The sequence below is a fragment of the Notolepis coatsorum genome (genome assembly GCF_963971535.1).
Source record: "Notolepis coatsorum genome assembly, chromosome: 12".
In the NCBI taxonomy this organism is placed as follows: Eukaryota; Metazoa; Chordata; class Actinopteri; order Aulopiformes; family Paralepididae; genus Notolepis; species Notolepis coatsorum.
The window spans coordinates 42,109,401-42,136,536 of record NC_140176.1 but is presented as its reverse complement, the minus strand read 5'-3'; the positions used below and the strand labels follow the sequence as shown (position 1 = coordinate 42,136,536).

The following is a 27,136-nucleotide window of genomic DNA, read 5'->3' as shown; positions in this document are numbered from 1 at the left end:
GAGAGTGGTTTTGAAAGTGGGTAGTGATTCACATTCCTTTACAGCAGGGATCAGCAACCTTTTTGATACGAAGTGCCATTTTAAAATGTTCTTGTTAACCAGTGTGCCATATCAATGTTAAGGTTAATTATGACACCACATCACAATGTAAATCTCCAACAGATCTGTAATTCTATTCCATCCATATAGGCAACGTGCATAGCAATAGTTTTAATAACCATTTGCCTCATCCTTTAAAGTTCTCATGTTTGGTCTCAAAATGGCGTTTAACACTCAATGTTCGGCAAACAACAACAGACTGACCCTTCTCATTGGCTCTGACCATGAAATATCCCTGGTATATCAGTCAACCTACAGTACCATAAATAACAGGCTGTGCAACTGCCAATGGCTGTGAAAGAGGTAACTCAACATTTCCAAAAAGGTTCCTCTTACACATTTGCTAGTGTGCCATGTTGGTTTAGATAATGTGTACCAATGGTGGCACTCGTGCCTAAGGTTGCTGACCCCTGCTTTACAGCTTTGGGTAGGGCGTTCCACATCGATGTGGCATAATTGCGAACCGTGTTTAGTCCCTTGTTTGAACCGAATCTGGGTTTAACATGATTTGTGGAGCTCCCTCTGGTGTTGTGATCGTGGTATTCACTGACCTTTGGGAAGTATTTTGACATGTACATGGGTACCTTAGTCGTATAGTGTATCTTGTTGACCAGGCCCATTGCAAGTTGCTGTACTCTGTCGTCTACTCTAAGCCATCCTAGGTTGTCAAAGTGGGCAGGGGTGAGGTGGGTTCTAGGAGTAAGGTCAAGCAGTAGTCTGACCAGTTTGTTTTGAGATCTGCCAGGTTATGACATTTATGCTTCTACTTAAAACCAGGTTATGTGAGTAGCTGGGATTGGTTCAGGTTCTGATATTGCTGTACAGGCCAAGATTTCACTGATCGCTTTAGTACTTAGAAACATAGCACTATGTTGTATCCTCTCACCAGGCTCCAATGCAATGGGGCACATTTTCACATGATGTTGCTGTCAATGACGCATTATACAAAATGGTCATCAGTAGTGGCCACAGAAATAAACCCATATTCCATAATGGGACTTGAGTATACTGAATATTTGACCATACCAAATATCTCATATAAAAGGCCTTCTAGTAGGCTAGTTGACTAACTCACATAATTAGCATCATATAGCCACAATACTAACTAACAATGCTTTACTTTTTCTCTTTCCTTGGCATGTCTCCCAGGGGGCCCGGAATCACTACTTACTGGCCTGTTTAGTCCTATCTCATTCCTCATCTCTCCTGCTCCATCCCTCATTTGCTGACTGTGGTCATCCTGTCCTGGGTGTGTTTGGTCTCCTGCTCCACTCTTCTTCAGGCTCTGTGATCCTGCACCTTTTTAGGGTGGAGGATATCGGCAGCCATTGGACGTGGTTGGCTGCCTGAATTTAGCTTAAGTCTATTGCTCTTTTTGCCCAACAAAGTAACTGCAATTTTTTTGAGGACCAGCACCATGAAAGGACAAGACAATCTGAATGTGTGCACATAACCTCACCATGCTCACTGAGAACACCTGCACAATGAGGATTACAGTTGGTCACAAATGATGTGCTTGTTTATGTGTTGTGCTTGTAGTAGTAGTGTTAGCTTGTGTGCTATTTGATTGTTATTATTTACACTGTTTCTAAACAACTCCTAACTGATCAGAAAAAGATACTGGAATATGTTGTTTCTTTACACATATGTTGGATTATGTAATTGGTTTGTCTTTTTTATTGGTTTGTCATGACAAACCAATTACATAATCCAACATATGTGTAAAGAAACAACATATTCCAGTTAACGGTATATTTTTTTAATGATTCTTTACGGCGAAATCAATACTTCCATTTGTATAAATTGCATTAAGCGGACCTTAGTATTGCTGCCTGGCTGAGGGGCTTGTTGCGGCTCATGTGCATGCGCACGCTCGGCCAATCAGAGCAACGCGGAAGGGCTTGTTGCTTACCGAAAGTATTCACGCGGTTGGGGCTCCTTTTGCACAAATTACTGCATCAATACAGCTAAATATATACTTTTCCACGATATTCTAATTTATTGAGCTGCACCTGTACATCACTGTGCTCAGGAGGCAAAACGATGTCTAACATGCCTGCCATGTATCACAAACGGTACTGTATTTGCAAATCTGGTATGTCATAAATGTATAGATGTAGCAGTACTGTCTATCTGTATGTCATGTATCAAGTTTCAAGTTCAAGTTTCTTTAATAGTTGTCATACAGAAGTACAGAATACTTTTATACAAAATGCTTCTTTCTGTTACGCTCCAGAGACTGTGCTAGACAAAAGATAAGTGAAATAAAATAGTATAGCATGTAAAAAAAAATAGAAGTAAAAATAGAAGTCACGTACGTAGACACAGTGTAAGGGCCATATGAGTGTTTTGATTATGTCGGTAGCTTCTCCGATATATATATATATATATTTTGTAATTGTGTTTAGTTTAAGGCACAATTAGGCGCCGGTGTGTAGAGGCCAAGGCCGACTTGTTGGATTTGTATTGCTAGAATATTAGAATTAATTTTGTCTAGAATAGTGTCTTATTTATGTTTGAACACTAGAGGGCTCACCGCCTCCATTATAGCCAGCTGGAAGTCATGAGATTACTTGAATGTAATTCAAGCATACCTTTAGGAGTTGAACATGAAGTAGTATTTTAACTTTGGGTGGAATAAAGTTTTAGAAACATTTGGGATGAATACACCTTTAAAGCTATTTGTGGGAATACACATACAAAAATAAAAACGAAAGAATGGAAAAACATGCAGAACTGATCGCTAATGCTGTCACGTCCCTGATGAAGATGAACAGGAGCACTTGGATTGGCAAGGTATTGTATTGGAGCGGACCCACAACAGGATGAAGGATGACAGGATGGGTCAAGCGCAGATGACATTTCAATGGCAACCCCCCCAAAGGAATGCGTGTGTGCTGCCCATCTCACATGTGTTACAAATAAAGACTTCATAGTCCCATTTCATTCATTTATTCATTCAAACGATTTGGGGTTATAAGCTTTAAAAGGATTTGGGGAAGACACCATAACACAATTGGGTATTCGAACCTTTAAAACCATTTGGGTGGAATACACCTTTAAAATGATTCGGGAAGACACATTTGGGTATTAGAACCTTTAAAACCATTTGGGTGGAATACACCTTTAAAATGATTCAGGAAGACACATTTGGGTATTAGAACCTTTAAGACCATTTGGGTGGAATACACCTTTAAAATGATTCGGGAAGACACATTTGGGTATTAGAACCTTTAAAACCATTTGGGTGGAATACACCTTTAAAATGATTCTGGAAGACACATTTGGGTATTAGAACCTTTAAAACCATTTGGGTGGAATACACCTTTAAAATGATTCGGGAAGACACATTTGGGTATTAGAACCTTTAAAACCATTTGGGTGGAATACACCTTTAAAATTATTCGGGAAGACACATTTTGGTATTAGAACCTTTAAAACCATTTGGGTGGAATACACCTTTAAAATGATTCGGGAAGACACATTTTGGTATTAGAACCTTTAAAACCATTTGGGTGGAATACACCTTTAACTGTCCTGCTACTGTTGCATCACTGTGATGTACTGTCCTGCTAACCATTTGGGTGGAATACACCTTTAACTGTCCTGCGACTGTACACCTACTGTACTGCTACTGTACACCTACTGTACTGCTACTGTACACCTACTGTACTGCTACTGTACACACCTCCTGCACATTGTGATGGGGCTGTCCTGCTAACCATTTGGGTGGAATACACCTTTAACTGTCCTGCTACTGTTGCATCACTGTGATCCACTGTACTGCTACTGTATTATAACCTTTAAAACAATTTGGGTGGAATACACCTTTAAAATCAATCGATTTGGGTTATAACCTTTAACACTATTTGGGTGGAATACACCTTTAACTGTCCTGCAGCCATTTTACCACTGTACTGTACAGTCCTGCTACATCACTGTCCTGCTAACCATTTGGGTGGAATACACCTTTAACTGTCCTGCTACATCACTGTGATGTACTGTCCTGCTACATCACTGTAATGTACTGTCCTGCTACATCACTGTCCTGCTACATCACTGTGATGTACTGTCCTGCTACATCACTGTCCTGCTACATCACTGTGATGTACTGTCCTGCTACATCACTGTCCTGCTACATCACTGTGATGTATTGTCCTGCTACATCACTGTGATGCTAGATCACTGTCCTGCTACATCACTGTGATGTACTGTCCTGCTACATCACTGTCCTGCTACATCACTGTGATGTACTGTCCTGCTACATCACTGCCCTGCTACATCACTGTGATGTACTGTCCTGCTACATCACTGTCCTGCTACATCACTGTGATGTACTGTCCTGCTACATCACTGTCCTGCTACATCACTGTCCTGCTACATCACTGTGATGTACTGTCCTGCTACATCACTGTCCTGCTACATCACTGTCTTGCTACATCACTGTCCTGCTACATCACTGTGATGTACTGTCCTGCTACATCACTGTCCTGCTACATCACTGTCCTGCTACATCACTGTGATGCTACATCACTGTCCTGCTACATCACTGTGATGTACTGTCCTGCTACATTACTGTCCTGCTACATCACTGTCCTGCTACATCACTGTCCTGCTACATCACTGTGATGCTACATCAGTGTCCTGCTACATCACTGTGATGTACTGTCCTGCTACATCACTGTCCTGCTACATCACTGTCCTGCTACATCATTGTGATCCACTGTCCTGCTACTGTTGCATCACTGTCCTGCACAGTACAGGACACAAAATGATTTAACTGCCTCTCTCTTTCATTGTTATTTTTTCTCATTTTAAGGTGTTAGTATTTATCTCCACTCTTTTCCTTTTTCTGATGTTTCCTACATAAGTTAGTAGAAGGTTCAAATGAATATATCAATGAAGGTATATTTTTCATTTTTCACACTATTGTTAGTACATTAATGGGAAGGCGCAAGACCAAAAGCGACATTCTATTGAATTAGAATGAAAGTTTTAGATCCTATGGCAATTAGCATAGGAAGAGTAGGGGCGCGTTCACACCTACTCTGTTTGGTCCACTTTAAGTGGACCATGGTCCCTTTAAGTGGACCATGGTCCCTTTAGATCGATAGTCCGTTTGGTTTGTACAGGTATGAACGCAAACCGAACTATAATGAGGACCAAACAACCGAACCATGGTTCTCTTGAAAAGTTGGGACTCGGTTCGTTTCAATCGAACTATAGTACCTAATCCAGGAAGCAAAGTAGCCTACTCCTCTCTAGACTGGCGCCGCACGCGGACAGTCTCTCTCTTCCTCCCTCTCTCTCTCTCCTCTCTAGACGCAGTCTCTCTCTTCCTCTCTCTCTCTCTACTCTAGACTCGCGCCGCGCGCGGACACCCCAACTTTCTCCTGCGTGAGGACATTCGCGGACATTCTCTCAGATAAAAAAAAATAAAAAATATACTCTCTCTCTCTCTCTCTCTCTCTCTCTCTCTCTCTCTCTCTCTCTCTCTCTCTCTCTCTCTCTCTCTCTCTCTCTCTCTCTCTCTCTCTCTAGTCGACTAGCTCCGTGCTCATAATAGTATCTCTCTCATTACGCTGCCGGCAACTGATTACGTTTGTGGGTGCTATAGTCCAATGCAATAGATGCGACAGCATGTCCTTTATTTACAAATTAGATCCGCACCAAACAGGGTAGTGTGAACGCAGACCAAAATTAAACAATGTATCATTTTCACATTTGGTGCGGATCTAATTTGTAAACAAATTAGAAAGTCCGGACTATCCCTGGACTTTCAGATGTGAACACACCCTAGGATTACAAAGCTCAATTTGGGCAATCCGGTGGCTTAAGGGAGGGAGTCATACGCGTAGGATGTGTCTATGGAACACAGTCCTGTATGACTCTCGGTGGGAGGGGGGGAAAGGGGATTTTTATTTGTATATATGTATGTTTTTAAGCTCGGCTCTCAACGGGACCTCAATAGTTGGATGTATATCTATTGTAGCCTCGCACTCCAGAAGCATTACCAACAACGACACAACAACATGTATAGATTATGGCTAGTTTGAATATAATGATCTGGAACACTGGGGGAATAAATAATCAACACAAACGCAAAAGCGTGCTCACACTGATGAAAAAAGAACAGGTTGACGTGGCTCTGCTAAGCGAAACGCACATTCTAGAGAAAGACATAGATACGTTAGCGGACAACACATATCATAACATTAGTCACTCTTCCTTTGGAACGAGAACTCGGCGTGTTGCCATAGTCGTTAGACGGAAGTTGAATATTGAATTAAAGGGAGTATGGTCTGATGTAGATGGTCGGATAACTATAGCTAAGATTGTACACAAGAACAGGAAAATAGCGTTGGTAGCGGTATACGCCCCAAATTTGTACGAAGTGGGTTTCTTCACTACACTAACCAAAGCAATGTTAGACCTTCCCGATTACTCATTTATAATAGGTGCGGATTTTAATGCCATTTGGAATCCAAGGATGGACAAATCTAACCTCGCCTTTTCCAGCGAACAAAAGAATTCATCTAATGCATTAAAGGATTGGTCGAAGATTACAGGTGTAAATGACTTAACCCCACGACCCGAAAGTACTCGATCTGCGAGACATAACACATTATCCAGAATAGACTATGTCTTTGCATCCCCGAGACTATTTGATAACTATGAAGTGGAAATGATACCTAATGCATTATCAGATCACTGTTATTTACTCCTAAAAGGAACATTTGGTATACTATCTTCCCGAGCCCCAAGATGGCGATTTAACTCGATGCTGCTTAATAACAAGGAATTCATTACACAACTCAAAGAAGCTCTTACAGTATTCCTACGGGAGAATGCAAACTCGGTGCAGGACCCCAGAATAATATGGATGTCGGTAAAGGGAACGATCAAGGATTTCACTGATAGCTTTTCCTCCAAAATGCGCAAGAATCGATGCTCAAAACTGGCTGAACTGGAAACGCTTTACTCAACGTTATTTAATTCTTTACAATACAACAACTCAATTGGACTGGAAAATCAAGTTAATGTACTAAAAAAAGAGATCAATGCCATATACAGACAACAATCGGAAATACAAATACGTAGCACAAGACAACAGCAGTACTCTCAAGGTTCTAAACCAAGTCACATATTAGCCATGCGATTAAGAATTAATGCAAAATTTGCAGATATAACTACCATTAGAGCACAACAAGTACTTGTTACAGACCCTCAAAAAATAAACGCGACATTCAAAGAATTCTACTCCAACTTATATAAATCAGAAACGACCTTCGATCAAAACAAAATGGACACATATCTTAATCAAATTAATCTCCCTAAACTTTCAGAGGATGACGCTAAACAGTTAGAAACACCGATCACACTAGAGGAACTCAAGAAGGCCATATACGAAATGCAAAGTGGTAAGGCTCCTGGAAGAGACGGTATCCCACCAGAAATGTACCTCTCTTGTTGGGACATAATTGGACCCCTATTACTAAATATGATTTTATACTCAGTCAAGGAGGGGAACTTCCATAAGAACGACAATATTGCACTCATAACAGTCCTCCTTAAAAAAGACAAAGACCCCACCGAGTGCGGTAGTTACAGACCCTTAAGCCTCCTCGGAACCGATATCAAACTGTACTCTAAGGTATTAGCCATCAGATTACAAAAGCATATGACGTCTTTAGTTCATCCGGACCAAACTGGCTTCATAAGAGGCCGCTTGATCACTGATAACATAAGACGATTACTGCACGTACTAGATGCCGACAAGGACGACACCATACCTAAGGCGATGCTGTCCCTGGATGCAATGAAAGCTTTTGACAGGCTGGAATGGTCGTATCTATGGGCAGTATTAGAGAGGATGGGGTTAGGTAAAGGTTTCATTGATATGATTAAAGTAGTATACAAAGACCCATCGGCCATGATTACAACAGGTATAATCACCTCCGGAATCTTTCCGGTATCACGCTCAGCTAGACAGGGTTGCCCTCTTAGTCCCGGACAATTCGATCTATCATTAGAGCCTTTAGCACAATATATAAGACAATCCCAATCCATAGAACCAATCGTAATCAAGGGCACACAACATAAAATTAGTTTATATGCGGACGACGTAATACTGTTCATGCAAAACCCCAACACCACATTGCCTCATCTGCTCAAGTTGATTGAGAACTTTGGAGATTTATCGGGATTTAAGATAAATTGGCCGAAGTCGGCTTTCCTTCCACTTAACGCCCCTGCAAAAAAAGATATAACCCTCCCAGAAGAGATACCTATGGTAAAACACTTTAGATGTTTGGGAGTGAAAATATTCCCCACCATAAGACAAACGGTGAAGCACAATTACACAAAAATCCAAAACAAAATCAAAGACGACCTTGATAGGTGGGCAAAACTTAAAAACTCAGTACAGGCACGGATATCAATAGTTAAGATGGACGTACTACCTAGAATCAACTTCTTCAGCTCAATGCTACCGTTACCCCCTCCAGAGGGTTACTGGAAAAAATTACACTCCTCCACATACAAATTTATTTGGAATAACAAACCACCACGTATAAAAAGATCCACCGCACAGAGAAATAAAGCAGACGGTGGTATGGCATTTCCAGATTTTTTCCACTATTTTAAGGCGTACACTTTAAGACCATTGACAACATGGTTTGATCCCCAAGCATTAGTATCCTGGAGAAAATTAGAAGAAAATATAGTAGCCCCACATAGACTGAAGGACATAGCATACACTAAACTATCAATTAAGCATTGCGAACGGAAATTTGGCCCCATAATTACTCATGCGATCCGGATATGGCGTGAAACACAAAAAAAAAATCCTAACCCACATAAATGGCATAATCATACTCCCTTATTCAATAACAATGCACTCTTGATTTGAAAACGACCTATAAGATTCCCTATATGGGAAAAGCAAGGCATACACTCATTAGGGGATGTTTTTAACAAACAGGGTTTTTGTAGTTATGAAGAAATACGCAAAAAATTTAATCTCACCAAGTCCACACATCTTTTTTACATACAGTTATTGTTATGTTTGAAGTCTCAAGGTGTTCCATTAAAGATACCAAAATGAACACCACAGATACCACAAATTATTCTATGAAAGAGAGACATCGAGAGGTTTTGTTTCAGATTTTTATCATCAATTACTAACATCCTCGTATGAAACCCTCCACCTAGACTCCGTCTGGAGGAGGGATATACCAGACCTGGAAAGTGATTTTGATTGGCAAGAAGCCTGGGCAAATGTTCGACTCACATCAAGGAACCCGGACCATCAACAAATCAATCTTAACTATATTCACAGGACATACTTGACTCCTATAAGACTGAAAAAAATGGGTCTTATACAAGACTCCAAATGCTCCTTATGTACAAATGGGGATGAGGGGACATTTATGCACATGTACTGGGACTGCCCACCAGTTAAGATATTCTGGAAAGAGGTGACCCAGCAATTATCAAATCTCTTAACTTGGAATATACCTGTACACCCCTCTGTATTACTGCTGAATAATGTTTTTGAGTGTGCAGTACATCCACAGCTAAAGAGATTGGTTTTATCGGGTATCACAGTGGCTAAAAAGCTGATAGCATCACGATGGTTCCAACCGGAAAAAATTTGCCGAAAGGTCTGGATTATTACATATCTCGATGGGATCTACCAAGAAATATCTACAGCAAGAATTTTGGGTCTCAATGAATCCAAAATGACATTGTGGTTAGAAGTGGTGGAGAAAATAAAAGATAGCATATAATGGTAGTGTCTGGTTAGGAGCGAGGGATAATGGATGGATTATCCAATGGGGGGTCCGGGAGGGGGGGGTACGAGCTAGAGCATATGTGTGTAGGTTTTTAGATAACAGGTATTAAGGGTATATCCTGTATAAGACAATTAACTAAATGGTGATTTCATTGGATGTGCACTGTCAACTAATGCTTGTATATCTTATCGTGTGTTGTCATGTTTGTTTATGTGTTTGTTTAAAAAATTATAAAAAAATAAAATACAAAAAAATAGAGACGTTTGGCCAATTGAGACACCCTCAGCACCACCCATCATCCTGCCCTCAGCACCACCCCTCATCCTACCCTCAGCACCGCCCCTCATCCTGCCTTCAGCACCACCCCTCATCCTGCCCTCAGCACCACCCCTCATCCTGCCCTCAGCACCGCCCCTCATCCTGCCCTCAGCACCGCCCCTCATCCTGCCCTCAGCACCACCCCTCATCCTGCCCTCAGCACCACCCCTCATCCTGCCCTCAGCACTGCCCCTCATCCTGCCCTCAGCACCGCCCCTCAGCACCGCCCCTCATCCTGCCCTCAGCACCGCCCCTCATCCTGCCCTCAGCACCGCCCCTCATCCTGCCCTCAGCACCGCCCCTCATCCTGCCCTCAGCACCGCCCCTCATCCTGCCCTCAGCACCACCCCTCATCCTGCCCTCAGCACCGCCCCTCATCCTGCCCTCAGCACCGCCCCTCATCCTGCCCTCAGCACCGCCCTTATCCTACCCTCAGTACCACCCCTCATCCTGCCCTCAGCACCACCCCTCAGCACCACCCCTCATCCTGCCCTCAGCACCGCCCCTCATCCTGCCCTCAGCACCACCCCTCAGCACCGCCCCTCATCCTGCCCTCAGCACCACCCCTCAGCACCGCCCCTCAGCACCGCCCTTATCCTACCCTCAGCACCACCCCTCAGCACCACCCCTCATCCTGCCCTCAGCACCGCCCCTCATCCTGCCCTCAGCACCGCCCCTCAGCACCGCCCCTCATCCTGGGCCCTATTCCCCGTACCTGGTTCAACTAAGTCGATCAAGAGTCCCATTATCCAGATTCAGTTAACCCGATGTTTGAAGCCGGGATTTTCCTGTTCCTCGAAGGTGGATTCAGTCTCGTTAACTCGAACCAGACTTGAGACCCAGGATAAGTGCGCGCGGCCGCTTCAGTTGAAAAGCCAGCACTTATCGATAGCAGAGATCCTGATTTTCTAACGGCATTGATTGATTAATTGATTTAAAACTTTATTACAAGATTGCAGTACGGCTCAATCGCCTCGCCGACAAGTTAAATGCGTTATCTATAGGCTAATTTCAAGTCCCTCATTACCTCAATCAATCAGATTATATTTCTTTAAACTTGCCTGCTGGCAGTAGGTTTATGGATTGAATAATCAAATGAGATCTTGCTAGCGAAAATAATTAGTTAAACTGTTATCCAGAATAAGGATACGGCTCTCTTACCCATTGATTGATGTATGGTGGATCTTTTAGTTATCTCCACTGTGGTGTAACGGTTTCTGCTTTTGACTTTCACGCAGACGGCCCGGGTTCGAATCCTAGTCTCTCCTTCTTTTTGCAATGTAGGAATAATTCAATTTGGTGCACGTTGAGAGCTATATAAAGAATGACATCCTCAATGCATGTAGATTTATAATATTTTAACTTAAAACTAGGCTACTTTTGCGTATAATCATTAATATTATATTCCAAAAAATTATATTAGAAACGTGGGGTTTCGAACACCGGTCGCCCGGTTGCCAGGATTGAGCACTACCGCTGCGCCACTGTGCCAGACGCGATAGATTCATTGTTTATCCAAGACCATCAATGGACAAGAGACCCGTGTTTAGAATATTTTTTCTTTTGAATGAAGTTTTATCTCTTTATTCTCAAATGCATTAATGTGACGTCAACGGCTCATTCAATTTCTCAAATCCGTCAAACAGCGCATCTCATCAGACATTTTAATCCCAGTTACAATATCACACAAAAACCACAATCCCCGCATAGACACTTCAATTTTATGCTTGAATGAAACACAATCCCGGGCGCTCCGTTAAGCAAATCTACAGCGGAGGAGAATATATGAAACTAATCAGAGCCAAACGGCCGATAGGTTTCATTCATTAAAAATATCCCCGCGGGATTCACATTTGCAATGCTGCGCGTTGTTAAAATAACCACATAATGTGTACATCACACCTAGCGAGCGCCACGGTATATATAACGTGCATTATTTAGGACAAAGTGAATTTAGTATCAGCATTTTGGGTCTATTTTACATTTCAAAAGCCCCCTCTGGAAGAATGGAGCACAAAAACGTAATTCAGAATGGTATAATGCAGATCCTAGACTGTGAGAATCATTTCAGGAAGCGAGCTGTCACTTCTTTGCGGGGGCGTGGCCATGGTTCATCCGGCTAACTGAAGTTAACCCTGCTCCCGACCAGGCTCAAACTTTTTGAGTGAGCAGCTCAAGTACCTGGGGGTCCACATCTCAGAGGACCTGACATGGTCAACACACATAGAAACAGTAGTAAAGAAGGCGAAACAGCGTCTCTACCACCTGAGACAGTTAAGGAAGTTCAGAGTATCGGGGAAGATACTCCAGTCCTTCTACTCAGGAGCTGTAGAGAGCATCCTGACCGGAAACATCACTGCCTGGTATGGAAACAGCACGGCACAGGACAAGAAGGCCCTACAGAGAGTGGTGCGCTCAGCCGAGCGTACCACGGGTATTGCACTACCCCCCCTGCAGGTTCTATACAACAAGAGGTGCAAATCCAGAGCCTGCAGGATAATGAAAGACCCTCACCACCCCAATAACAGCCTGTTTCAGCTGCTGAGGTCAGGCAGACGCCTGCGAACCCCAGCTACTAGGACAGAGCGGCTTAGGCTCAGCTTCTTCCCCCAGGCCATCAGAGCCATGAACAATGAACATTGAGTGCTCAGAACATTGAACTGTCCACACACAAGCACACATGAACACACACACGACACGCACACTGTGCACGCTCACACACGAGCAGCCACTTAACACTTTAACATGAGCGGGCACACACTCATGTCGCACACACGCACACTTATGGCCAAAGGAAAGGACACTTTAAATTAGAATAACAGGAACAGTGTATTGCACTACCAAAGCTAACTAGCATGTCCCACATGCTCTGTAAATAACTATGTACAGATACCGAGAAAATTTTTGTCACTCCATGTTACCTGCTACCTGTTACTGCACAATGTTGTTTTCTTCTTTTGATTCTATTATATGTACCACTGTATTGCACATCGTTGCGGGCAAGACCACCCGCATTTCATTGTATACCTGTATGCCGTGACAATTAAAACTCTTGACTTGACTTGACTTGACTTTGTTCTGTTGTCATGGTGATTTAGACAATCAAGCTTCGGGGAATGGGAAGGTCCGGCTTAAGTCAGGCTTGACCGAAAGTTATCCGGCTAACTCAGTTATCCAGGTACGGGGAACGGGGCCATGCCCTCAGCACCACCCCTCAGCACCGCCCCTCATCCTACCCTCAGCACCGCCCTTATCCTACCCTCAGTACCACCCCTCATCCTGCCCTCAGCACCGCCCCTCATCCTGCCCTCAGCACCGCCCCTCATCCCCCTGGCAGCCGCGGACCCGCGTCCACACATCACAACACATTTCATTCCACTTGCATGATTTATGAACCGCTCATATTTAATATCTCTACTCACTCCAGACATCTACGGGTTGACAGATGCCCACGGCAAATAGATAGAGGCTCTGCAGCCCCATGAATCAAATCTCTAACCTGTCTGGGCGCATTAGGAGACGGCTCCGATAGCGGAGGCACACTGAAGAGACACGAGGAACGAGCACACGGCCCTGAAGGACAATGTGTGGAAGAGTCTCTGTTCCAGTCCGCTCCCCCGCACACATGCTGCACATCAGCACCCCCCGCACACATGCTGCACATCAGCACCCCTCGTCCAGCGCCTCGATTCGCCAAAGCACAATACTCATTAACGTCTCGACCATTTAACATAGCTATGTTATGCGAGCCAGACGGTTGCCTCATATTATGATGGTACGTCTCTGCGTAGGTGAACCGAGGAGGAGAGCGCTTTGAGGCCTGCGATGAAACACTCGCTACCGAGGCTCTGCGATCAAACGGAATCAATAGGCTGTGATCAGGCCGGTCTGAGGCTCCTCACTCTCGTCTCTCCAGCAGCAGCAGCCGAGCAGATCCCTTCTGAATTACTCGCCGGAATGTGAAGTTTCTTGCTAAAGGTATGAACGTGATAAAACACTCGCGCTGACTCTCATCATCAGCTCCTTGTCTGAGCGATGAGTGGGAGTTAGTGTTGTAATGTATTGATCTCAGCGAAGTAGAACAGTTTATGTTGAAGGTCAAACACATAGAAGACATATCTCTCTGAATATACCTGCATATAATCCTCCTATATGCCTACTTAAACACCTGCATACAACCCACATAACTCTATGATAGCTAGCTAGCTATACAATAATGCTGTATATAACATATACATAGAATCTTTATTTCCATATATATCTATCCACATCTGTCTGTACATACCTGCATAATACTTTTTACATATCTGTAGACTATATCTATATCTGTACATATCCCTTACCTACTCCTACTAGTTATGCTGCTGACCAGTATGACTACTAACATAGTGTCTTATAAATTGTTTATTAGCTTCAACATTGGATGCTACAGTATTCCGTTTTCTTTGAGTTATTTTGGTCTTTTTACTTTGCTCCCATATTATCCCAATTACACCAATTCCCTTCCTGGTCTTTGCGCTGCCCTACTGTCGGTCTGGGGAGGGTGTAGACTACCACACACTGCCCTACTGTCGGTCTGGGGAGGGTGTAGACTACCACATGCTGCCCTAATGTCTGTCTGAGGAGGGTGTAGACTACCACATGCTACCCTACTGTCGGTCTGGGGAGGGTGTAGACTACCACACACTGCCCTACTGTCGGTCTGGGGAGGGTGTAGACTACCACATGCTGCCCTAATGTCTGTCTGGGGAGGGTGTAGACTACCACATGCTGCCCTACTGTCGGTCTGGGGAGGGTGTAGACTACCACATTCTGCCCTACTGTCGGTCTGAAGAGGGTGTAGACTACCACATGCTGCCCTACTGTCGGTCTGGGGAGGGTGTAGACTACCACATGCTGCCCTACTGTCAGTCTGGGGAGGGTGTAGACTACCACACGCTGCCCTACTGTCGGTCTGGGGAGGGTGTAGACTACCACATGCTGCCCTACTGTCAGTCTGGGGAGGGTGTAGACTACCACATGCTGCCCTACTGTCGGTCTGGGGAGGGTGTAGACTACCACACACTGCCCTACTGTCGGTCTGGGGAGGGTGTAGACTACCACACGCTGCCCTACTGTCGGTCTGGGGAGGGTGTAGACTACCACATGCTGCCCTACTGTCAGTCTGGGGAGGGTGTAGACTACCACATGCTGCCCTACTGTCGGTCTGGGGAGGGTGTAGACTACCACATGCTGCCCTACTGTCAGTCTGGGGAGGGTGTAGACTACCACATGCTGCCTTACTGTCGGTCTGGGGAGGGTGTAGACTACCACATGCTGCCCTACTGTCAGTCTGGGGAGGGTGTAGACTACCACACACTGCCCTACTGTCAGTCTGGGGAGGGTGTGTAGACTACCACACACTGCCCTACTGTCAGTCTGGGGAGGGTGTAGACTACCACACACTGCCCTACTGTCAGTCTGGGGAGGGTGTAGACTACCACACGCTGCCCTACTGTCAGTCTGGGGAGGGTGTAGACTACCACACACAGGCAGTCCCACACCTGTAACCCTAAATAAACGTCCCCCGAACCAAAGCAAGCTTCTTTCCAGTGACACAGCGTAATGCACTGTGGGACTCATTAAAAACAATAACCAACTCGCAGCTATACTCTCTTGACAACGGAGACCACTTCACTGAGAAAAAAAAACATTGGGAGAATTCAATGAGAGCAATTCACCCAGGGAGTAAGGACCACTGAGTCATTCACCAGTATGAATATATTAATAGACAGTTAAGAAAAATAAAATTGTTTCAAATGAAACACTCGCTCTGTGCTCACAGCGCTTTTGTTGCGCAACCTTGTACACAGTTAAGTCTATAGTCTATATAGGCTACTGGACATTTTAAGACCCCTATTGGTGAGCTGACTTAGGCGGCATGGTGGTGTAGTGGTTAACACTGTTGCCTCACAGCTAGAAGGTCCAGGGTTCGATTCCCACTTGGGGACCAGGTTTCCGCATTGCCAGGTACCCAGGTACCCAGGTGGGGTATCTCCCGGGCCTTTCTGTGTGGAGTTAGCATGTTCTCCCCGTGCTCGCAAGGGTTTCCCCTCCCGATAAGATAAACCCAATGGAAAAACATGCACAACAGATCGCTAATGCTGTCACGTCCCTGACGAAGACGAACAGGAGCACTTGGATTGGTCCCCGGGGCGCGGCCCCTTGCCACAGCCCTTATCTGCTCCTGGCTGCCCTTGGGGGGAAGGACGATGGGATGGGTCAAACGCAGAGACTAAATTTCATCTGCAACCCAAAACAATTGCGTGTGTGTGTTCCTGTGTGTGCTGCCCATCGCATGTGTGTGTCACTGCGTGATAAATAAAGACTTCTTCTTCTTCCTTATACTACATCATTATTGGAATGGAATTTTTTAACCTATAACCCGTTCTAGTGACTGGCTGGTCCTTAAGGTCCCCTGAGTTTGCTCAGAACAGGGTAAATCTGCATTTTGCTATGATGCCCCTCTAGCTCATGGAATGAAATCCCAACAGTCCTTAACGCTTGAGATTCTGAGTTTAAATAAAGGTTTTAAATTAAATAAAGAAATGTGTCTGAAAAATGCCTGTGTTCATTCATACTGTCTGCATACTCCATGTACAGTATACTCTGTGTGTAGTGGTGGTGACAGGGTTATGTGTGTGTGTGTGTGTGTGTGGGGGGGGGGGGGGGCAGCAACAGACATCCAGTGTAGAGATTGTGATGAACTGGGTGATCTGCTTCAGGTCAGGGGCAGCACACATGTATGACCTATGTAGGAGCAGGGAGGTGTATGTCACTTTGTCACCAGTGGTAGTGGGTGTGTCTGTCTGGAGGTGTGGGTGGGTCACCTGGGAAGAAGGGTAATTAAGAGCACCTGTGCCTAGGAACCACAGTGTTTGTTTGTTACAGAGAGAGGGTGAGGCAGGGTGCCTATATTTCTGTTGACCGCGCTACGTTGTCCTTGACGACCAGTTGAACTTCTCCGCTCACATCGCAGCGACAGCCAGAACCTGCAGATTCCTCCTGAGCAACGCCAGAAGGATCCGCCCCTTCCTGACAAAAGAAGCCACCCAACTCCTCGTCCAATCAACAGTCATCTCCCGCCTCGACTACTGCAACGCACTGCTTGCTGGCCTTCCGACCACTGCCACCAAGCCCCTTCAACTCATTCAGAATGCAGCGGCCCGCCTGATCTCAAACCTACCGGTATCAGCCCATGTCACCCCACTTCTCAGGGACCTGCACTGGCTCCCCATGGCCGCTCGAATCCGCTTCAAGGCCCTCCCGCCTACCTCCGGTCAATGGTCTCTAACTACACACTCTCAAGACCCCTACGCTCTGCATTTTCTGGCCGCCTCAGACCTACTCCTATCCAAGCTCCGGGGGGGTCATCAAAGCGAAGTCGCCTATTCTCGGTCCTTGCCCCACAATGGTGGAACGAACTTCCCACCACAGTTAGGACAGCCGAAACCCGTCCAATCTTTCGCCGTCGACTAAAGACGCACTTCTTCAATCATTATCTGAAATGAAAAGATTCAATAAAGTCTAACCCTAACTAACCTTACTGTCATGCACTTGTCCTAATATACTAACCTACACTGTAGCACTCAACACTTTGATGAACATTGTTACTCAGCTGATAGAGTTGTACCCTTCCTGCTGTCTTGTTGTACAAAACTTGTAAGTCGCTTTGCATAAAGCTAAATGACAAAATGTAAATGTATATCATCTGCAAGAGCATGTAACCGAAGGCTCAAATAAACACCCTTGAACTGCAGCTACGGACTCCGGCTCATTCATTGGACTCGCGTGTCGGACAGATCTCCCTGCCCAAGCCCTCTCAGCGGCTTTTAGTTGTCACTTTTAAATAGTCGCTTTACAACCTATGTCATTCTTAAAGGGGAAGGTCCGAATTTTGGACCCCTAGCACCATTTCCTATGCACCAATGATGCTGTTGATCGATGGAGTCCTCTCTCTGCTCAATCCATGCTGTTCTTCGTACTGGATACCCCACAGCTCCAGCTAGTTAGCCATAAGCTCCAGCTAGTTAGCCATTAGCTCCAGCTAGTTAGCCATTAGCTCCAGCTAGTTAGCCACAAAGCTAATGGGGCCACGCGCCAGTCTGTACGAGGCCTGAAACCTACTCAACAGTGCACCCAAAGGAAGGCTTGTTTGTTTTTTTGGAGTGTGATTAGGTGCTTTTTTTTCTTTTTTACAGAAGCACCATTAACTTTACATTTGTTTTGTGGCAAACTAAGGAGCTGAGGAGGAGCAGGGTATCCAGTATGAAGCACAGCATGGATTGTGCTGAGAAATTATTCTACCCTTCAGCAACAGTTATGGCACCTTGTGTATACGGTTTACTTTTACTCTTCCTCATAGTATATCAGATTCAAATTTGTTATTGTCTATTATGTATTGTAATGTATAATATAATTGATAGGGCATACAGACCCTCATCTGCACTGTTTATTTTTCCTCATATTTTATATTGAGAACTATTTTTGATCTATGTCTTTCTACTATTACCCTGCCCATACATGTACCTCCCCTCCCCCTTATGCTGCAATGATGCCCGCATTTCCCCATGGGGATCAATAAAGGAATATCTTATCTTGTCATTAGTGTGTAGGAAACAGGGCTAGGGGTCCAAAATCCAACATACACTTTAATGTAGTTCATATTGTGATGTGACCAACTGGTATTCCTATTAGAACTTTCTCTCTCAAACACACACCTGAACCAGAAGTGTGTAGAAGATGATGACATCCATGCTTATCATTCCAACACAAGTATCTGGTGGTCACGCCCTCCTAGCTTTGACTCTGTGCCACAGTCTTTAAGGCTACGTTCACACTGCAAGCCTTAGTGATCAATTCAGTGGTCAGATCTGATTTATTTTGTTTGTCTGTTCACATTCGTTTTTAAATGTGGCCAATATCAGATTCCAGTGTGAACTGGTCACGCTCCTGAACTGACCCTCATGCATGAAGGAACAATAACGAAGATGGATTTAAACATGGACACTGAAGTCACATTTTACGAGGCCAGCTAATGCGTGAGCAGATGATAATGGGGGTGAGGAGGAGGTGAAAAAGACATTTATTTATTTAGCTTGTGTCCCCTCAAGTTTTGCTTGTACAGAAGTATTGCCCCAAATACTTATACAGTACACTGTCCCTCCACTGACCACCTCCATCACAGCTGTCTTTCATGTTTCTATACACAGAGTGACTCCTTCCAGCGCAGAATTGTGATAAATATCAACCTATAGGTCCTAGAGTGATGTTGCATGAATTCTGAGACGACTGTTCAGACTGAGGTCGCATTACAAAATGTTTGAATTAAATCAGACCTGTGTCTGATTTAGGACCACATTATGAAAGTGGTCCAAATCAGATTTGAAAAGATATGATTCCATGTGATTTGTGCTGTTCACACTGTCATGAAAGAATCAGATCTAAGTCACATGTGAGTAAAAATAAGTCAGATTTGGCCAAACTTTCGCCTGCAGTGTGAACATAGCCATAGAGAAGGAGTGATGTGCGACAACTTGGCATTTACAGTGTTTAGTGTTGGACAGGGAAAGTAGAACAAATCAAGGATAATAGCATTCCAGCCAACAGCTAATGGATCTAAACAACGTCACAGACGCCCTTTTCAGAGAGCATGTTATTGTATTACCAGCTGCTGTCCCGTGAAAACCTTGTAACTGCAACTAGACTATACCACTGTATATATTTAGTTCTTTAGGCTATTTTGATTTAAGGTTGCATGGTAGCCTACTTTAAGTGCTACCGTAGTCCATGGAACCCACCCAAAACCTGCCCTTCCAAAAAGCTTTGTCAATCGGATAATAATGTGTGTTTTTTTATTCATTCATGAAATTGTATATTTTTTTTTATTAAAATGTTTTATTCTAATGCGAGTTCCGACAGAAGGGATAGACCAAGGCCATTTTCTCTCAAATGAAGCACAGTTTCGATTCAATACAAATATTAACATATTTTCCTTGAAATAATTTGCTACACACATTTCACTACAAGTCCATTGTATTTTCCCTTTATCTTTTTGATATGATATGATGATGAACTCTTAAGGGGGCGGCCATGACTTCTGAAAACTAAGTGGACGTGATGGCCCCAAAAAACACCACTGTAACAACATAGGCAAGACTTCGGGATGATATTTTCTTAACTTTTGTAAACGGAGCAAACATTTTTGCAAAGGCAAAAGGGTATCTATCTATCCACCCTGCCATCCAGTGGGTTGCAGCACCGTGGACAGAGACAGCATCACATCCAGTGGGGTTAAGCACCGTGGACAGCGACAGCATCACATCCAGTGGGGTTAAGCACCGTGGACAGCGACAGCATCACACCCAGTGGGGTTAAGCACCATGGACAGCGACAGCATCACATCCAGTGGGGTTAAGCACCGTGGACAGCGACAGCATCACATCCAGTGGGTTGCAGCACCGTGGACAGCGACAGCATCACATCCAGTGGGTTGCAGCACCGTGGACAGCGACAGCATCACATCCAGTGGGTTGCAGCACCGTGGACAGCGACAGCATCACACCCAGTGGGGTTAAGCACCGTGGACAGCGACAGCATCACATCCAGTGGGTTCAGCACCGTGGACAGCGACAGCATCACATCCAGTGGGTTTAAGCGCCGTGGACAGCGACAGCATCACAATGAATGAATGAATGAATGAATGAATGAATGAATGAATGAATGAATGAAAACTTTATTTAACAGATTGCAGAATGGGTACTATACAGTACGGCTCAATACATACAGGGGTTAAGCACCGTGGACAGCGACAGCATCACACCCAGTGGGTTTAAGCTCCGTGGACAGCGACAGCATCACAGACCGAGAAGCACCTGGACAGTGAGCAGGTATTTTCTATAGCTAAACAATAAACCGACAAACTTGGACAAATAAAAGACCATCACTTACCGAATTTTCTGTCAGCAAGGGTAGTTGAACAACACAGGCTGAGCGCCAGCACCGGGAGGAGGATGGGACGTAGGGAACCCATACCGCTGATTCTGAAGCCTACTAATCCATTGAAACACCTTTGCTAAAACGGGATCATGTCTTGATGTTGAGATCAAATGTAGACGCGTGGAACATGTAGAGTCTACGAGAGAAAAGTAAACTACGACAGATTAGGTAGGAAACGCGAAGCGATTTTGGTTGCGTTTCTCAAGAGATCAATCGCGACGGGCTTCAGCAGCATCACAAACGGCAACCTTCAGAATGCGCCCCTCCTGAGCTTCTGACGTCACTGGCACACATGGCGAGGAGCCCTTGGTGTCCGGGCGGTGTCGTGCTGTGCCGTGCAACGGAGCCTGAGGAAGGAGGACTGGTCTGGAGAGCTCCCACCGCCTTATTTACCAGTAGGCTGCTAACGATGGACAAGGATAAATTAGGTCACCAGGACACAAGCATCTCGTTTGATTTTTTGTATTAGTAGAATTAAATACAAATGCAATAATAGAATTGTTTTCCTGTTTGGATTTGTATACAATCAAAACAGGAAACAATGCTATTATTTTGAGGGTACTCGACATTTTGTTATGAAGGATGCTATATCTAAGTATATGATATACTGCCACTCAGCTATGGGATAAGGAAGGCTCATAAAAAGTCAATTACATTTTCCTATCAACTGCAAAAAGTGAAAGTTAAGTTATACTTGTGTTATCCCCTTGGGGGAATTTGTCCTCTACGTTTGATGCATACTAATTATTTAGGAGTAGCAGAGTCATCATCAAGGTACACGCCTCTTTATTTTTTTGGAATTAGGTACAGAAACAATAAAAAAAAATTACTCAAATAGTGGGAATGATTTGGTTCCTTTTGGCTAAACTATTTACAGTTCAATGCCTAACAAACGTCAGAGGGCTTATAATTTCAGACAAACATGTACAAAATAAACATGCAAGCCCTCTAAACCCACCACTAGTAACTGTGAAAATATTACTTAACATGAACACTTTCAGTTCCTTTCACGGATAATTCAAGTTAAGCTTGTGGTTATGCACACAATTAACCAAAGTAGTTAGCTAAGGCTGTATGCTTTGTTTACCTTGCTAACCACTTTGGACTTGCACATTCACCAACACAAGTTTACCTTAAAACACACCGTCCAGTCCAACTACAATATTGGATACCACTATTAATTCTTACAGAATAATATTTGAACAAGACGTCATCTTTATGGCATATTTACAGAGTTCACTAGATGGACTATGCACCTGACCTATTTTGCCCACATCTCTCCTGCTTGCCAAACACAAAAATACCAGAATCTACTCGCCAAAATTCGCCGATCACGCCCTCTAGTGGTGCCTGATTTTAACAACTTTATGCATTCACATTATAGTGGTTACAGATATTACATTTAAAAATGACAATCAAATTGTAAATATATGTCCCCTTGTATATAGCTAACCTAACGAGAAATAAATTATATCTTTAACTGAACATATTTACTTCAAGTAAAATACATGAAATTTACCACCTGGCCACATTTTATTAGAACAAAAAAAACAACAATGCTGCATAGAATTGTACAGCGGTCATGCCCTGTATACCCAGTGCTAGAACGAAAATGAATTGCCATGTGACGGACTGAGACAGCAGTTCAAATGGAACAAAAAGGGGTAAGGACTGGAGTTTATTTTGCACGTCATTTTATATATATATAATATATATGGGGGGCAACAGTGGCTTGGGAGGTAGAGCAGTCGTCTGGTAATCCCGATGTTCCCAGGTTCGATTCCCACAACAACAAAAAACTATTGCGACATCAGCGCATTCACTATTTGGGGGTGATAGTGGCTCAGGAGGTAGAGTGGTCGACTGGTAATCAGAAGGTTCTCAGTTAAATTCCAGCTCCGCCCGGCAGCGTATCAAAGTGCCCAGGTCGGCATGGTTGCCTCCACCGTCGGTGTGTGAAGGTGTGAGTGAATGGGTCAAATGTGAGGAACAAATGATAAAAGCGCTATATAAATGCAGCCATTTACCATTTATATATACACACACAGGTATCAAATGGCATGTGAACAGGGGTCAAATGTCACCACTCATCATCTTCACTCATGACAGTACTGGACCAAAACATATACCTTTACAATCTAGAGCATGTTTATTTCACACATCTCAACACCCACACTTGTGTCGTTGCCTCATCGTTACCTTCTTAACTGTATGTCAACATGTTTACACGTCTGTCTTCTTACAGGGTCCTTTGCTCACGCTATTGCACCTTGGTTATCCTCACAGACAACACTACAAATAGAGCTGGGCTCGCAAGCGTGTTCATTCACTCTGTCTCACAAAATAAGGCATGCAAATGTTAAAGGAACACGCCAACTTTTTGGGAAATTAGCTTATTTGCCATCTACCCTGGAGTTAGACAAACAGATACCTACCCTTTTCTTCTCTGTGCATGCATTAGGCTTAGGGAACAGCCGCATCATTAGCCTAGCTTAGCGTCATTCACTGGAAGTAGGTGTGCCAGTGTAACAGTCACGAAATACACTCCAAAACTTTCCTGTAAACATGTTGTGACCTGTGTATTTACCACATGGATTTTTTTTGTTGTTGCCATTTTCATTTTCTAAGCAGATATACTCTAACAATTTTTTGCTGAACCACTCTTGCCTTTGCACAGTGATTTCAAAAGCCCTGTTTTTCAAAAAACAGGGCATTTGAGGTGATGAAATGACTGCGCCCAGGCAGCAGTGGTTTGGCAAAAAATTGTTCAGAGTATATCTGCTTAGAAAACATACATTGTAAATTATTTTTAATTTTATTTCTCCACATGGTAAATACACAGGTCACAACATGTTTACAGGAATGTTTTGGGGTTGTATTTGGAGTGTATTTGGTGACTGTTGGGAACTAGGCTACACTGGCACACCTACTTCCAGTGAATGACGCTAATCTAGGCTAACAGTGCGGCTGTTCCCTAAGCCTAATGCATGCACAGAGAAGAAAGGGGTATCTGCTTGTCTAGGCAAATAAGCTAATTTCCCAAAAAGTTGGCGTGTTTCTATTTAGACCTGAAACGCCTGCTAATAATGCATTATATAGCCTACATATACACACAAATGTGTTTCCCGGATTCAATGGGTTAAGACACGTCATTCTGCCTGGGGTTAGTGGGGCGCCTTGGGCTGTACACCTTGTGTTAGAAAGGGCTGTAGCTGTACACCTCGTGTTAGAAAGGGCTGTACGCCTCATGCTAGAAAGGGCTGTACACCTCGTGCTAGAAAGGGCTGTACACCTTGTGTTAGAAAGGGCTGTCCACCTCGTTCTAGAAAGGGCTGTACACCTTGTGTTAGAGAGGGAAGACAGAGGAACACACAGGGGAAGCTAAAAATACTACCTGCCATTAAGGCGACAACAAAGGTTACGGAGGAAAGGTACGAACAAAACGAATTGAAGTTTTATGGTATGTGCAGAAAGGATCACTACTTAAATTGGGGGGGGGGGGGGTCCCGGGGGTAGTAGAATTGCTTCCCAAGCCAAGGCGTCGAGCTGGTTCTGCTGTGTAGTGGTTGGAAGTAGTTTGTTTGGTATTGTAACTTGTAAACTTGTAAAGGCTGAAGAACCGTCGCAGCGGATAAGCAGAGGAGAGGCGTCTGCCATCACAGAGACACTGAACTGGCGGCTGCACGCCAATTAAAATTATTATTATTGCACGTTCCATACAAGCTCTCGCCAGAGGCACCAAGCTCCCGGTAGCCCCGCAAAAAACAACAACTTGAATATGAAACATTTCATATATTCAATATTATTTCAATTCCCGACAGCCGGGCTGCCCCCCCCCCCCAAATGTAATACATGTGCAAATGAAATGTAAGACTTTTTAATACCCCGCAGATACCCTGTAATCATGTGGCGGAGGCATAAACAAGACGCAGCAGGGCAGCAGCATGAGCTGGAAGAGAAGGGGCTTTATTTTGTAGGGTGAGCATCATTATATACTGTACATGGGGGCTGAGGCATCACATGCCACATACACACAGCTCATTGTCACAATGGTCCATCACTAGTCACGTGACCAGAACAATACACATTACCACAATTGAAAACATATATATCTTTTGTATCACAACAGCTTGCCGGTCCAAAATCGTGGGTTTAGAGGCTCAGAATCACGTTCAAGGTCTCCACTGCAGATTCATAAATAACCCTGAGGGGGGGAAAGAGAACATGTTTTAAAATAGTCCTAGTGAACTGTTATTTATATAGTAATATAGTATGGAGTCATCCTGTACTGTGGCGTTGATGTTGAACCAATACAGAACACAATTTATTTCCATTTTTTTATATGGTGATGAAAGTGAGAATAAGTTATGAATCAATTTAAGTTTCAAAGGGTAAGAGTATTCCTTTTCTTCTCCGTTGTTGCCGTTTCATGTGTGATATTGGTATCAGTAATTGTTTTATAACATAACAATGGGATAACATGTAGTATAGAAAAGGATAGAATAAAAAGAGAGGAAATTGGAGCCAGATAACAAGTGACAGAAGGCAGCAGCCCCAGGGCCTGCAGTATTAGTCTGAGCTGGGCTCTGGGTCTACCTACCTCTGGATGTCATCCTTGTCTGCAGCAGTGACGGCGTTGTGCGTCTGCAGCAGCCTCTGGACCATCTCCGCCGTGCTCTTCAGACCGGCCCCGAGCTGCCCCGCTGAAACGACATCAGGTGGACGATAAGGTTGGGCAATATAGGAGAAGTTAATGTCGCAAACAATCACAAGGATTCTTCCGTATAATGGACTGACATCATGATATCTACTCGTGTGTGAAATCACCCCCAAAGGCTTTCAAGGGCGTTTGCAATTACAGGCTTTTTCCTGACATGTTGTACCGCCCCCTAAATTATATACATTTTCAATAAATGCCAGTTGTTCCCCTTTAATATATGCTTATCGGCAATAATTGACACAAAACACAATTGTCCACCATATAACTTGTGAATGTCACTATTAATGATGTGCTCATTTTAACTAATACTTTTGGTAATGAGGATATGTAATGACCACTTTTAAGTAGAAAAGCCTAACCGGGGACAGGGGTTGGCAATTAGCCGTGGCTAGAATTCCTACATACAATGCATCTGTATCTTGATATTGTATATATATACAATATCAAGATACAGATGCATTGCATTGCATTGCATGTAGGAATTCTAGCCACGGCTTATATATATATATATATATATATATATATATATATATATATATATATATATGTACATGTAGTCATGTATGTACTGTATATTTTCGGACTGTATATACATATTTTAGAATGTATATCTCTGACCGTGTATTTTTATTCTTTTTTCTTATTTCTGACTTTTGACTAACTGAATGTTCATTGTGAGCGATCTGTGGTGCTGAATTTCCCTCGGTATCAATAAAGAACATCTATTATTTTTTTTGTTTTGATCCACTTTTTCTCCCATTTTCTATTTTTCTCCCATCCCAATTTCGTATCATCCAATTCAACCCTCCCGTCTCGAACGCTGTTTCTTGCCTCCCACAAGCCGGCTGCAATGTGGACTAAGTCATACATACTGTAGCACGAGTCCACTCCGATACTCGAGGTAACAGCAGTCGCATCTTTTCACCTGCGCGGCGCGATCTTTCAGCGTCAGGGGTCTGCGCTTTGGAGGGGCGCCGCCCCCATCGCTTCCTGATTCTACTGCGCAGGCGCACCAACCGACCTGTAGGAGTCGCTGTCCACAACGCCCGATCCCCACCCATCAGTTTCCCACCCCCTAATACTGCCAATGTGTATTAGTACGGACGACCAGCTAAACTGAAAGCAATGTGGAGCGCTGGGCTCGAACAGGCGAACCCAGCGTCTC

At 44.0% G+C, this 27,136-nt stretch overlaps 2 protein-coding genes across 2 annotated transcripts in view; both read right to left on the bottom strand.

Annotated features, from left to right (window-relative positions):
• ptprn2 (protein tyrosine phosphatase receptor type N2) overlaps nucleotides 1-21,285 on the bottom strand; it is a gene marked incomplete at its 5' end in the record, with an annotated part of 334,392 nt that extends 313,107 nt beyond the window's left edge. The window contains 1 exon segment of the mRNA XM_084325818.1: nucleotides 21,204-21,285. Within this exon segment, the coding sequence (XP_084181944.1) occupies nucleotides 21,204-21,285 (82 nt within the window).
• A 3,922-nt stretch (nucleotides 21,286-25,207) lies between these two features.
• ncapg2 (non-SMC condensin II complex, subunit G2) overlaps nucleotides 25,208-27,136 on the bottom strand; it is a 65,991-nt gene continuing 64,062 nt past the window's right edge. The window contains exons 26-27 of the mRNA XM_084326590.1: nucleotides 25,852-25,954; nucleotides 25,208-25,455 (exon numbers count right to left, since the gene is read on the bottom strand). Coding sequence (XP_084182716.1) covers nucleotides 25,404-25,455; nucleotides 25,852-25,954 — 155 coding nt within the window. The 3' untranslated portion in view covers nucleotides 25,208-25,403. The remainder of the gene's footprint in view (nucleotides 25,456-25,851; nucleotides 25,955-27,136) is intronic.